At 46.5% G+C, this 14381-nt stretch overlaps 1 protein-coding gene across 1 annotated transcript; it reads left to right on the top strand.

Moving 5' to 3' along the window:
* The first annotated feature begins 5747 nt into the window (after positions 1-5747).
* NR0B2 (nuclear receptor subfamily 0 group B member 2) lies at positions 5748-7756 on the top strand. The gene is made up of 2 exons (XM_055332133.1): positions 5748-6334; positions 7116-7756. The coding sequence occupies exons 1-2, from the start codon at positions 5794-5796 to the stop codon at positions 7412-7414; spliced, it is 840 nt and encodes a 279-aa protein (XP_055188108.1). The 5' UTR covers positions 5748-5793; the 3' UTR covers positions 7415-7756.
* Positions 7757-14381: the final 6625 nt, after the last annotated feature.

Below are 14381 nucleotides of genomic sequence, written 5' to 3'. Positions count from 1 at the left end.
CTTTAACTTCACAGATGACACCCAGCCCAGGGCCTGACACATAGTAAGTAGGTGTTTAATAAGTGTCAGTCGTGGCAGCCCCAGTGGCTCAGTGGTTTAGTGCCGCCTTAAGCCCAGGGTGGGATCCTGGAAACCCAGGATCAAGTCCCATGTCGGGCTCCCTGAATGGAGCCTGCTTCTCCCTCTGCCTGTGTCTCTGCCTCTCTCTGTGTGTCTCTCATGAACCAACCAATCAATCAATCAATCAGTCAATCAGTCTTTGGGGATCCCTGGGTGGCTCAGCAGTTTGGTGCCTGCCTTTGGCCCAGGGTGCGATCCTGGAGTCCTGGGATCGAGTCCCGTGTCGGGCTCCTGGCATGGAGCCTGCTTCTCCCTCTGCCTTCGTCTCTGCTTCTCTCTTTGTGTGTGTCTATCATAAATAAGTAAATAAAATCTTTAAAAAAAAATAAGTGTCAGTCATTATCATCCTTGGGATGATGATGGTTGTTGTTCCTGCTTGGATAGGAACACCTTTATCCCCCTGTCACTTGCTGATCAACTGAGATTCTTTCAATCATCACTAAATTGTCTGTCATTTAATAGTGACACGAACTCAAAAAGGAAGTTCTCTCCTATAAGGGAGATGTGGCAAATGCAATTATAAATACTCCATGCATATCTTTCTTTTTTGATAGAATTACACAAAGTAGAATTTATCAAAATTCCTACTACAAACCTATTGGCACTACTACAAGTGTCAGAAACATCTGTGTGTGAAGTCACATGATTGTGTATCCTGACTCTCAGGAATAAAACAGGTTTTTATTACTAAAAAAGAAAAAAACACACTTTTAAAATTTTATTTATTTATTTATTTATTTATTTATTTATTTGAGAGAGCCAGCAGTGTGAGTGAGGAGAAGGGCAGAGGGAGAGGGAGAGAGAAACCACAAGCAGACTCCTCAATAAGCGTGGAGCCCAACCTGGGGCTTGGTCCCCGCCCCTGAGACCATAACCTGCACCGAAACCAAGAATCAACTGCTTAACTGACTGAGCCACTCAGGTGCCCTTAAAACATGTTTTTGGTCAACCATGCAAGAGGAAAGACTGAATCATCTCTCCATTTTTACTGAAGAAATTTACTTTTAAAATTTATAGACAGTTCTACTTTTTTTTTTTTTTATCTTCCTTCTCTTCCTAAAAATTTGAGTCCTAAAACTATTAGGTAGAGCAGAACAAGAGGAAAGCATGTGACGGGGGAGGGAGCCACAGTGGCTGAGAGCAAAAGTCAGAGCCCCAGCAGGATAAGGAGAGTGTTCACATGGCATGGAGTTCAGGAAGGTGAAGAAGGTGTCCCTGCGTGGGAGGGGGCAGCCTGCCAAAAGGTATCAGAGCCCACATGGGGTGAGGAGGGCATTTATAGGAGATGGGATGGCAGCAAAGCTAGGAGATTGTTTACAAACAAGGGCTTGATCCAGTAAGTAAATAAATTGAGAAAAATAGAAGCCAGATTTCTCAGTGTTAAGGAATGGAGGTATAAATATAGAGACGGGGGAGCTACGATGAACCCCATTATAGTGGATTAGAATTGCCTGTAATGATAGGAACCCATGTTTTTAATATGTATAAATAGACATAGAAATAATTGTAACTGTAAATGACTGTGTGTGTGTGTGTGTGTGTGTGTGTGTGTGTGTACACTCTTTAGCTCTGGAAGAGCCTGGGCACAGTGACACCCTCCTAACAGTGAGGTCTTGGTTTCTGATTATCATCCTAGCACAGATCATGACTTTTAAATACTACGCTCCACAAAAGATTGAATCAGAGAATCTTGGAGGACTGGTTGATTCCCGGGGCTTGAAAAGAGGTATCTTCTCATACCAGAGAACAATGGATGCTCAAAGAATGATGGGGCATGTCAAAATGACAGACTCCAGTTTAAAGAAGCTGCCATTAGGCAAATCTGTGACAATCTGAGCATTAAAATAATGATAGTAATAGGTTACAAGCCACTAAACAAAATAGGAGACCATGAGTTCATAACTAAAGACACACATACATACATTCAAACTTTGAGAAGGTATACCTCCAAAGTCTCAAAATACCTCCTCACAAACTACACATCCATTACAAAGGGAAAAGAGTAAGTATAGTGGAGAAGACTGGCAGACATCACCTTAGCCAAGTGACCAAAGTGAAACATGGGACAGATGAAAATGTGTGCTACCTAATAAAATGTATCAAAAAGAACACAGCAGAGACGCCTGGGTGGCTCAGTGGTTGAGCACCTCCCTTTGGCCCAGGGTGTGATCCTGGAGTCCCGGGATCGAGTCCCACATCAGACTCCCTGCTTCTCCCTCTGCCTGTGTCTCTGCCCCTCTCCCTGTCTCCCATGAATAAATAAAATCTTAAAAAAAAAAAAAAAGAACAGAACAGTGGGGCGCCTGGGTGGCTCATCGGTTGAGTGTTTGACTCTTGATTTCAACTCAGGTCAGGATCTCAGTGTCGTGAGATTGAATCCTACATTGGGCTCCACACTCAGTGCAGAGTCTGCTTGTCCCTCTCTCTCTGCACTCCACCCACCCACTCACCATCCCACTTACTCTCTCTCTCAAATAAATAAAATCTTAAAAAAAAAAAAAAAAAAAAGAATGGGGCACCTAGGTGGCTTAGTCTGTTAAGCCTCTGGCTCCTGGTTTCAACCAGGTTGTGATTTCATGGGTTGTGAGATTGAGACCTTCGTTGGACTCCACACTCAGCAGGGAGTCTGCTTGAAGAGGCTCTCCCTCTGCCCCCTTCCCCCCTCAAAATAAATAAAATTAAAAAAATATTTTATTTATTTATTCATGAGAGACAGAGAGAGAGAGGCAGAGACATAGGCAGAGGGAGAAGCAGGCTCCCCGCAGGGAACCTGACGTGGGACTCGATCCCAGGATCCCGGGATCACATCCTGAGCCAAAGGCAGACGCTCAACCACTGAACCACCCAGGTGTCCCTAAATAAATAAATCTTAAAAAAAAAAAAAAAGCCCACGACATCACTTCTGTGATGTTCCTGTTAAAGATACATAATCTGAATCACAAGGAGTCCTTAGACAACCCTAAACTGAGAGCCTTGCCACAAAATAACTACAACTCTTTGAAAGCCTCAAGGTCTTGAAAGGCAAGGAAAGACTGAGAGACTTTCTGACTGATAAAGACTAAAGGGACATGACAAAGAACCTCAGTGGGAGATTTTGGCCTGAGTCTAGTCGCTGCAATGGTTTCACTGGAGCATTTGGTGAAACTTAAATGGAGTCTCAGATTATTATTATTATTTTTTGGAGTCTCAGATTAGATGGTAAATGTTCCATGTTAATTTCCTAATTTTGATGGTTGTATGAGCTTATGTGGAGGAGTGTCCTTGAACACAGGAATTACACACTCAATGTTAACTCAAATTCAAGAGAGTTATGGGCAGCAGGTTGGCAATTTACCCTCAAATGGTTCAAGTTAAAAAGAGTTCCCTGTACTGTACTTGCAACCTTTGTTTGTGATGGTTTCAAAACAAATACCATGTAAATGAGGCAAGCAAAGAATGTGCAGCTAAAACAGAGGCAAATATTGTCAAGCAATTAATCAAAGTATTGTGTTATTCTCCTGGGTTTGTGACAGTGTTTTTCAGTCAGCTTATTTTAATTTATAATTGGTCGTGATTTGTTTTCTCATTTTATTTTAAATATATTTTTTTAATTTTTAAGTAATGTCTGCACCCAACATAGGGCTCTAACTCACAACCCCAAGATCAAGAGTCAACATACTCTGCCAACTGAGCCAGCCAGGTGCCCCTGTGTTTTCTCAATTTAAATATTCACTTTCATACCTGGTTTTCTATTCCTAAAGAGGGACCTCCAAATTGTATAGGCTTCAGTCCCCATAAAGCCATTATCCACTATTGGCCTCTCTTGTACCCTTTAAAGATGAGGAAACCGAGACACAGAAATATAAAGTGACTCACCCAATGTCACTAAGTGATGAAGCAGGATTTGTTTTTTTAAGATTTTATTTATTTATTCATGAGAGACACACACACACAGAGAGAGAGAGAGAGAGAGAGAGAGAGAGAGGCAGAGACACAGGCAGAGGGAGAAGCAGGCTCCATGCAGGGAGCCTGACGTGGGACTTGATCACTGGTCTCCAGGATCAGGCCCTGGGCTGAAGGCAGCACTAAACCGCTGAGCACCCCCCCCCCCCCCCCGCTGCCCCAATGAAGCAGGATTTGAAACCAGGAAGTTTGACTCCAGAGTCCCCTTCCAGGGCAGGGGCACTGAGATGAAAAGAACTTTACAAATGTGGGGATTAAGATTATTCACAATTAGAATAAAAATGCACACTTGTCTGCTGGAGTTTAGGTTCCTTAGGCAGAGGAAAGGGAGGAGCAAAGTCCTCCTACTGTATGCCAGAAACTGCTTGGAATTTCACATCCAGGACTTCACTTTTTTATTATCCCAGATTCCCAGATGAAGCTCCTGAGGCCCACAGGGATCAACCCAAGGTCACACAACTGGAAAATGATAGAGCCAGGAGCAAGTGCCAGGGATGGTGACGGCTGCCCAATAGTGTGCTGGCAGAAGGCTTGCCAAGCTGGGTTTGCCAAGGTTCATGGACATGGCACAGCCCAGGACCTTCCCACCCTCTCTCACACCCCGTGCCCCACCATCCTGAGACAGATGCCCAGGACAGAGTTGCTATGTGGCTGGCGGCAGCACAACATTTCTACCCAGATCGTAAGTAGGCAACATTTTTGACCAGGCAGCTGCAAGGTGGGGACCCAGGTAGCCACCAGCTCTGGGAAACAGGTCACACAGCTCGGGCTGCACCATCAGGAGAGTGGGTCCAGGGGAGCAAGTAAGGACTTTAGAGTCAGACAGATCTGGGCTCTGTCTCCTCTTACTGGTGTGACCTTGGGCAAGTCACTTCACCTCTTTGAGTTTCAAAAAGTAAGAGTTTTGCCTCATGGGGAAGCTCTGAGTATTAGAATGGAAAGTGCCTAGCACACAGTAGGTGCTCAATAAATAGCAGCCAAACTTTATTCTCATTCTGTGAGGGCTTCTCAGCAGAGAGAGCATTTTGGGAACTTTAGAAATCCAGGCTAAGGAGAGAGAGTTCTTAGGGACCCTGTTTCTGGAGGGGCCCCAGAACTGAGTTGGGAGAGGGAGGCCTCCTGGCCTGCACAGTGGGCAAAGTCCTCCCAGCCCCCCAGGGTCCTGGCTCCGTTCCCGCAGCCTGTTCCTTACCAACAACAGGAGCAGAGCCCCAAGGTTAGGCAAACAAGTCCCTGATAAGGCACTTCCAGGTTGGGCCTTGCATTCAAGGCTCGTCCAGCTCCAGGGCTGGCCTCCCAGCTTAGCGCCAGTCTTGCAGGCACCAATAGGGACACCTGCAATGGCCACCTGCTGATTGTGCACCTGAGGCCTTGGTGCCTCGGTACAGCCTGGGTTAATGACCCTGTTTATCCACTTGAGTCATCTGATAAGGGGCAGCCGGGCCAGCGGGCAGGCAGCCTTGTGCCCTGCACAGGCTGCTTCATTGACTGAAGTGATATCAGGGCCACGTGGAACTCCCAAAGCCCCCTCCCCCGCCACTTCCCCACCAATCCTGCAGGGTCAGTGCGTGTTTCTTTTTTTTTTTTCAATGAACATGACTTCTGGAGTCAAGGTTGTCAGGCCGTCCCCCCTGCCCCCACCCACCGTCCCTCCCACTGGGGGATATAAATAGCACCCAGCACACAGCAGAAGCAGGAGAGCTGGGAGGAAGAAGGAGCAGATCCCCAACCATGAGCTCCAGCCAGCCAGGGACCTGCCCGTGTCAGGGTGCTGCAGGCCGCCCAGCCATTCTCTATGCACTTCTGAGCCCCAGCCTCACGGCCAGGCCCCCAGTGCCCCCGGTTCAGAGTCGCTGCTTGTGCAGACAGCACCGGCCTGTCCGGCTGTGTGCCCCGCATCGCACCTGCCGGGAGGCCTTGGATGTTCTGGCCAGGACAGTAGTCTTCCTCAAGAACCTGCCGTCCTTCTGCCAGCTGCCCCCTCAAGATCAGCAGCTGCTGCTGCGGGTCTGTTGGGGCCCCCTCTTCCTGCTGGGGTTGGCCCAAGACACTGTGACTTTCGAGGTGGCTGAGGCGCCGGTTCCCAGCATACTCAAGAAGATCTTGCTGGAGGAGCCCAGTAGTGGTGCACGCAGCGGCCAGCTGCCCGATCGGCCCCAGCCCTCACTGGCTGCTGTACAGTGGCTTCAGTGCTGCCTGGAGTCCTTCTGGAGCCTGGAGCTGGGCCCCAAGGAATACGCCTACCTGAAAGAGACCATCCTCTTCAATCCTGGTGAGCTTTCAGACATTCCTGGATGGGGACCCAGCCAGGGAAGGCACCTTCTAAGGGCTTGACACCCGTTTTCTCTTTGGGTCCTCATTATCCCCAAAAGTCACCTCCCAGAGAGGTTAAGTGATTTGCTGAAGGTCACACAACCTCGGTAGGGGCAAAGCAGGGATGGGAACTCAGGTTTATTCCCTCCAGAGACTGGTCCATGCCACTCTGCCTAAGAAACTTGCCCTGACTGTCAGGGAAGGTGAGCAGACACAACTCTGCCTCTGTCACAGGTAAAACCCTGTGGGTTCAGAAAGACCCCATGGAGAAGAATGAAAATGTGAGATCAGAATTCCTCATCAAAAAGCCCTCGTAGAATGCATAAATGATGGTAATTAATTATAGTGATAGTAATGAATATTTATATTACATTTACCATATATTAGGTCCAATTATAAGGGTTTTGAATATACTAGCTGATTTAAACTTCATAACATGCCTAGGAGATAGGTATTATTATCCCCATTTTACAGATGAGAAAACTGAGGCACAGATATTAACATATCTGAGGTCATGCAACCAGTGAGTGACAGCATGGGATTCAAACCCAGGCTGCCTGGCTCTTAACCATTACTCTGGGCTGCCCCATAAATGGATGGATAAATAAAGTGATAAACACATAAATGGAGGAGGTAGTAATGGGGCCTCAAAGGCCAAGCCAGTGACCTCCAGTCTTGGGCCAGTATTGCTGCCTGGGAGTGGGGTACTCACCCGCCCTCTTCATCCTCTCTGCCCACAGGCTTGCCAGGCCTCCACGCCTCCTCCCACATCGGACACCTGCAGGAAGAGGCTCATCATGCGCTATGTGAGGCCCTGGAGCCCTGGTGCCCAGCAGGCCAAGGTCGCTTGGCCCGTGTCCTCCTCACAGCCTCCACCCTCAAGTCCATCCCGCCCAGCCTCCTTGGGGACCTCTTCTTCCGCCCTATTGTTGGAGACATTGACATCGCTGGCCTCCTTGAGGACATGCTTTTGTTGAGCCAACCTGTTCCAGCCCAGGCAGAGATCAAGTGGAGGTTGGGCAAAGGCTGGCAGCACTGATTTGGCCCAGCTGTCCCCAGGGATACCTGATGCCCCCAGAGGGAGCAAGTTTGTACAGGCAGCACTCAGCCTCCCTGGAACAAGCCTGTCCTGCCCCAGAGAGATGGGCTAGGGGCACTCCCCACCTCACTCACCACACGGCCCCCACTGGCCTTTCTTGGTTTGACGTGGTGCTCCAGCTGTCTGGAGCTGGAGTGGTCCTCTGGCTTCTGGGCTAAGACTCCTGACCCCTTCTGAGATGGGGATGGCAGTTAGGTTGCTCAATGGGACAAGTCCTACTGACTTTGTATAGAAATGATTTAAGTTATTGGTTTTTGTAATAAAAGGCATGATACCCTTGGAGCCTGACACTGTAATTTGTACATGGAAGGGACTGTCCCACCTCCAGGGCCCACTCTGCCACTATCAGGAGTTCAGGAGGAAGGAATCATAAGGAGTGCTGGAGCCAGCCCTCAGGGAACTGGGATATTAATTTTTCAGGGCAGGATGATTATTTCATCTTGGGGGATGAGATTTATTTTGCACAGGGACTAGGATCAGTTCAGGCCCCCTTACTTCCTTGCCTTTATCTTTAGGGCTGAGAGTGTCTCTTCCTGGTCCCCTTGTGGGGAGTGCTAACCCCTCTCTTGGCTTCTGAGCCATACAGGCTCCCTCTCACCTCAACAAAAGTCAGATCACAGCCAGTAAGGAATATGAAGCAGCCCATTCTCAAATTTAAACAGGCAAGGTCAAGGTCACAGGAATTTCTGCAGTTTGGGATCATTCACTTGCCCATTCCTGCAGATGACAGAAGACAGTCCACTGCTGTCCCAATGGGAGGGGCAAGGGAACCCAGGGCTGGCCCCACACAGCTGCCTGGAGCCCAAGGCCGACTGAGGTCTAATTACCACAATGGCTGTTAGAGTCTGAGACTCTTCCATGGCAGTTGGTTCACAGCGACTGCCCTGAGTCCCCCCCAAGTCCCCTCCCATGGCCTCTCTGTCCCAGCCCTTCACCTGGAATCCATCCTCATTGGCCAACACCTAGAGAGGTGATGGCTGGTATAGCCATGGCCTCCAGCACTGCTCCATTCAGAGCATGGCTGGTGTCTGTTCTGATTGGTCAATGTCTGTGGCTCACTGTTTGTTAAATATTTTGAATATCACACAGGTTCGGGTGACTGACCTGTAAGCAGCAGGGAATGATAACGACACACATGCCTATAGGATCCCCCAGCAAGCCTCCCCCTTCCTTTAGCAATAAGGCTTGTCCTTACCAGTCCCACCCCCTTTGCCATCAGTTTGGATTCTCTTCATGGGGCCAAGTTAATTATTGCTTAATGAGAGGTCATTCGCTCAGGAACAACAGTCGAAGAGCTGCCATTCAGGCCTCTCCCGAAGGCCCCCAGGATAGGACCACAGTTGAACCAGCCATATGCCCATTATAGGCACCCAGTGCCAGCAGAAAGGGCAACCCTGTCCCTTAACCAATCACCTGCTCACCACTCAGACACCCAGAGTGACAGAAACACACAGCTCACACCCCACAACAAAGACACACAACTCAGACCTACAACTCTCTCTTACACACATGCACACTAACATATACAAATCAGAGACACCTACACAGACCCTTAAAACAGACCCACCATCTATCCACACACAGCATGGAAATGCACAGCCAAGACACACTCGGTGACATATAGTAGACCCAAACACATGACAGCAGAGACAGCTCCAGAGCCAGAGGCTCACACATCCATCCCTATGCTCCAGGGTGGGGCACACAGTATGGAGATACCTTCACAATGGGACATGTTCTCCATTTTCTGTATGTCACAGGAGAAAGAAAAATGGCCCCCAAAGTAAACACACCTATATCTGTACATCTCTTAGGTTGACCCAGAGCCTACTAATCCAGGCCAAACTGCTCTGGTTGGCATTTGGGGCCTAAGCTCACCAATCTTCCCCTTCCCCCATGGTGATCCCAACATCTACCCTCCTCCTAGACAGGCTGTGCCCTGCTAAACAGCTCTCCCAAGCCAGGACCTAATCAAATTCCCAAATAGAAGCATCTTTGAGAGCCAAGAACAGGCCTGGCATTCCTCTGTCCCCTAACCTCCCACCAGAACTCCCAAACTCAGACCTCAGGCCCCCAAGCACCTCTACCTGCCTGCCCTTCCCAGCACTTAGACACACACTGCCTATCTCACCATGCAGATGCATGAGGTTCTTCCAAGAGCAGATGTCTTGTCTCTCTGTAGGTGTCAAATCCAGAGGATTTGGGGATTTCAGGTTATTCTTTTATGTTCCTTCACCAACTGCCCCTCATTAGTTTATTGGTGTGCCTCTCTGAACCTGCAGGCTGCCCCTCACCCATTCCCTCCTCCAACCTTGAACAGCCACTAGAAAGTGTTCCTCTCCACTATCCACCCCAGCCTTTCCCCTCATCTTACCTCATGTTTCCATCATCCAAATAGCTTCCCCGATTAGCACTACCTTGCTTCTTTGCAAAGTTCTTCCTTATCCCCTCCACATGATTGAGGACCTATACTTCTGTTTCTCGTCTGTACCTCATGTCATTTCCTGTGCCTTATCCAAACCTTCTGCAAGGAAGATCAAGATAGATCTAGCAAAACTAAGGAGAGTATTATAATACAATGTAATAAGAGCACTACTGTTTCCCCTGTGAGACTAAGGTGGGGGGTTGTGCCTCCATCACCAACAGCTTAGAAGTGGGACTGTGTCTTATCAACCAGAGAGGGTAGAAGAGGAAACAGGCTCAGACAGGTTATGCAACTTATTCAGTGTCGAGACTGATCATTATCTGTGCTGAGATTTGAACTCAGGCCTGTATGACTGTAGAGGCCAGGCTCACCAGCAGCACAGGCTGGCATGAGTTATGGCCAGGATCAGGCTGTCTGGAGCCAGCTTACTAAGGTTTACTGACCATCTACCCTCTCAGCAATAATCCCTATCCTCAGGCCCAGCCAAGGATGACTCACTAGGAATCAGGAGAGGCTGAGACTTTGTGTCAGCCTTGGGTACCATTTTATTATTACCATTATATCTACCTTCATTAGCCTAATAATTGACTGATTATTAACAAGTCAGGTGCTGAACTGACATGTGCTGTGCCTTGGCCAACACACCCTGCCTTTGGGTATCCTAGAACCCATGAAGCCAGCAAAAAGCCACATCCACCCTCCATCCTCCATTCATGTCATCATTCACCATCTCTCTTGATTAGCACTTGTACCAGACCCTGTGCTAGATGCTAAGGGGTGAAAAATACATAAGATAAAGTTTCTGCCTTCACTGAACATGCTGTCTATGGCAGAGAGAGACGTATAAGTAATTGCAACTCAGAGTGATCTGAACTGTGATAGAGGGAGGTTTAGTGGGCAGCAGGAGCTCAGAAAGGGGAGTGATTAAATCCGCCTGGAGGTGGGAAGAATACTTCAGCCAAGTGGTGACTACTCCGAGCTAAAGAGAATGAATAGAGATTAGCCAGGCAACCAAGGGATGGGCATTTCAGATAAAGGGAATGAGAGGTGCAAAAATACTGAGGTGACGTAGAGTAAGGGTGTTCAGCTAACTGCAGCAACTTGGCCTCAGGTCAGCAAGGGATGAGCCTGGAAAGGTGGACAGGGACCAAATCACAGAACAAGGCAGCAGAGAAAGGCAATCTCAGTTAAACTGCTGGAGGCAACAAGGTTAAGGTCTCAGGGGAATCAGGGTTAACATGGGGAATCACTCATTCCTGGTAGGTTAGTCTGGGTAACTACTAAACAATAACCAGCTAACATTTATTGAGGGCTGTGCTCTAAGCATGTTACAGTGGATTCCGTTATCTAATTCTCACAATTACTGTGCTGGAATTACCATCATCATCTCCATTTTATAAATTAAGAAACTGAGGCACAGAGAGGTTAAGTGACTCGCTCAAAGCCACATGGTTAATAAGTAGTAGAGTCAGGGTTTGAACTTAGGTGGTCTGAATTTAGGGCCTATACTATTAAGCACTACACTGTCTTGGGTCTCTAAATGCCAGGGATGGTCAGCTGGAGAACACATAACAGTACCTGGAACCCTTCCCTTCCTCACCACACTACAAGGTGGAATGAGAGGTAAACCTTTGAGTCTAAGGTTTTGATGAGAAATCTGGCTTCCCCCAGGTAAGTGGCCTTACTTTCCCTGAAGATGGTCCTCAACCACACCCAATGGTACATCCCCACACTAGTGCCAGGAATATTCATTCAATCAATGGTGGTTTACTGAGTCTACTACATATCAAGCATCATGCAAGGTTCTGGAAATTTAGGCCCACAAATGGCAATTGTATGGAACCTTAAGTGCATAACTTCTTGGGTCAGCTAACAGCTTTTCCAGAGCACTCATCTCGTTTGCTGTAAAGGACTTATTTTTCTTTTTCCAGATTTTTTCAAAATATAGTTTTAATTCAACCTTTTCTGTAGAATATACAGAGAAGTATACAAATAGTCCATGTACAGTTTGATGAGTTATCAAAATGAACTCCTCTCTGTAATCACCACCCAGCTCAAGAAATAGAGCTTTAGCAACACCCTGGAAACCCTCCCCCATTCCCACACTCTCTCTCTTCCCTAAGTGGCATCGCTATCCCTGATTTCCAACATAAGTGAGATTACTTGCCTTAACCTTTATATAAATGGAAACATACAGCATATATTCTTTTGTGTTTGTCTTTCAAATAATATTATGTCAGAGATTCATTCTGACCCATTCATTTTCATTGTTGTAAAGTATCCCATTACACTACAATTCATTTATCCAAGATAAATGGATGATGATCATTTGGTTCATCAAATATTGCTAGGATTATTCCTGCATACATCTTTTGGTGCACGGATATTTGCAGATCTGTTGTTAAATAACAAGAACTGGAATTACCAAGTCATAGAATGTGTGCTCAACCTAAGATCTTGCCAAATTTTCCAAAGTGGTTGTACCAATTTATACTTCCATCAGATTTTAAAATTCAAGTATGTATAATGATCCTATCTGCAATTACCCAGACTTTATTAGAACTTTTTATTTCTTTCTTTCTCAAATAGGTATATATATGTGATCAACACAAAGTAAACACTTGCCTTATTGCTTTTTGAAGAGTTATTTTCCCTTTTAAGATGTTTTATTAAAATTGAGTAAGACAAAATAATATTTGCAATACATTGTTAAGTGTAAAGAATAACAGTACAATGAACTCTCATCATGTCCAACTTTGAGTCCCTTTCTAAATCTATGACCTCCCCTCAAAGGTAATGATTACCCTGAACTTGGAGTTAATCATTTCCTTACTTTTCTTAATGACAATTTAAAGCATACTTATGTATTCCTAAGAAATATTTTTGTATTTTTGAACTTTTAATATAAATGTTTTGACTTACCCTCAATATCATATACGACTTAATAGTACTAAATGCCAATTTTTTGCTCTAACAAACCCTGCAGCTATGAATATTCACACATATTGAAAAAAAAAAACAAATCTGGACTCAGTAAAGAGAGGCTTCATTTTAAATGATTATTCCAAGAGAGGAAAGGAACTATTTCAAGGGAGAAAGAAGGTATTGAAATGGGACCATAAGATCTACATGTGCCTTCAAGGGTTAGGTAAAAGGAGTCTGTCATTCATAGGGAAAAGTAAACAAGGCCAGAAAAAATTGGGTGTGAGGAAGCAGGATGACCAGAAGTGGCATGATGGAACAGTAGATCAGAAAATGTTTTACCCTGAAGCCAGGCTATTCTCAGGAGGGGTTGTGTGCCGGCTCAAACTTGGGGGGTGGATGGGAAGGCAAAGTTCAGGGACCTGGAGGAAGGAGAGAAGCTTAACCAAAGTTTGGTTAACAAGCATTTTGCTCTGACTGATCAGTGGGGACAAGCAGTTCATCTAAGCATTTACAAGGCAAAGAATTGGAATTTGGAGTCTGTTGCTAGCCTTGAGATAGGTAAACAAGGGGGCACCTATGAATTTTATCTGTCATATAAGGTAGGGTGTTTCTTTGCAGTAAGCTGTGTTCCAGGACACAAAACGGTGGGATAGGGTTTCTTAACCTTCGCTCTCTTCCAGGATCACAGGGTTGGGTGAAGTTCAACACTGTCAATACAGAGACATATGCAAGAATTTATTGTTAGTACATGCACAGAAGTGGAACTGCTGGGTCAGAAGATACGGGTAGCTTCACTTCTACTGGGTAATGTTCAAATTGTTTTTCAAAGTGCTTGTACTAGTTTACATTCCACAACAGTGTATGTAAGATCCAGTTGATCACCGACACTTGATTTAAAATTTTTTGCCAATCTGATGGATGTTAAGTGGGTCTCGCTGCATTTCCTTACCGATGAGACTGAGGCTCTTTCATTGTTAATCCGCTGTTTCTTTTCTGTGAAGTGTCGTCAGTCCACTTTTCAATTGGATTACCTTTTCCTTGGAGGTTTGTGGGAGTGCATAGGTACACTCTGGAAGAGTAAGTGGATGAACAACTGAAAAGGCTCTGAACGGCGAAAGCTGAGATGAGGTGTGGGAAATCCCCAACAACCAAAAATCTTAAGAACTGCCCTTCTGGGGGGATCCCTGGGTGGCTCAGCGGTTTGGCGCCTCCCTTTGGCCCAGGGTGCGATCCTGGAGTCCCGGGATCGAGTCCCACGTCGGGGTCCCGGCATGGAGCCTGCTTCTCTCTCTGCCTCTCTCTCTCTCTCTCCATGTCTATCATAAATAAATAAATCTTAAAAAAAAAAAAAAAAAAAAAAAAGAACTGCCCTTCTGGGGATCCCTGGGTGGCGCAGCGGTTTAGCGCCTGCCTTTGGCCCAGGGCGTGATCCTGGGGACCCGGGATCGAATCCCACGTCGGGCTCCCGGTGCATGGAGCCTGCTTCTCCCTCTGCCTGTGTCTCTGCCTCTCTCTCTGTGTGACTATCATAAATAAATAAAAATTAAAAAAAATATT

Source organism: Nyctereutes procyonoides, unplaced genomic scaffold (assembly GCF_905146905.1).
Source record: "Nyctereutes procyonoides isolate TBG_1078 unplaced genomic scaffold, NYPRO_anot_genome, whole genome shotgun sequence".
Lineage (NCBI taxonomy): Eukaryota > Metazoa > Chordata > Mammalia > Carnivora > Canidae > Nyctereutes > Nyctereutes procyonoides.
This window is presented reverse-complemented; position numbering and strand designations above follow the sequence as displayed.

Coding starts and splice junctions, on each gene's coding strand:
- NR0B2 (XM_055332133.1), top strand. CDS start 5,794: ATGAGCTCCAGCCAGCCAGGGACCTGCCCGTGTCAGGGTGCTGCAGGC. Junction 6,335..7,115: donor GACCATCCTCTTCAATCCTG/GTGAGCTTTCAG, acceptor CTCTGCCCACAG/GCTTGCCAGGCCTCCACGCC.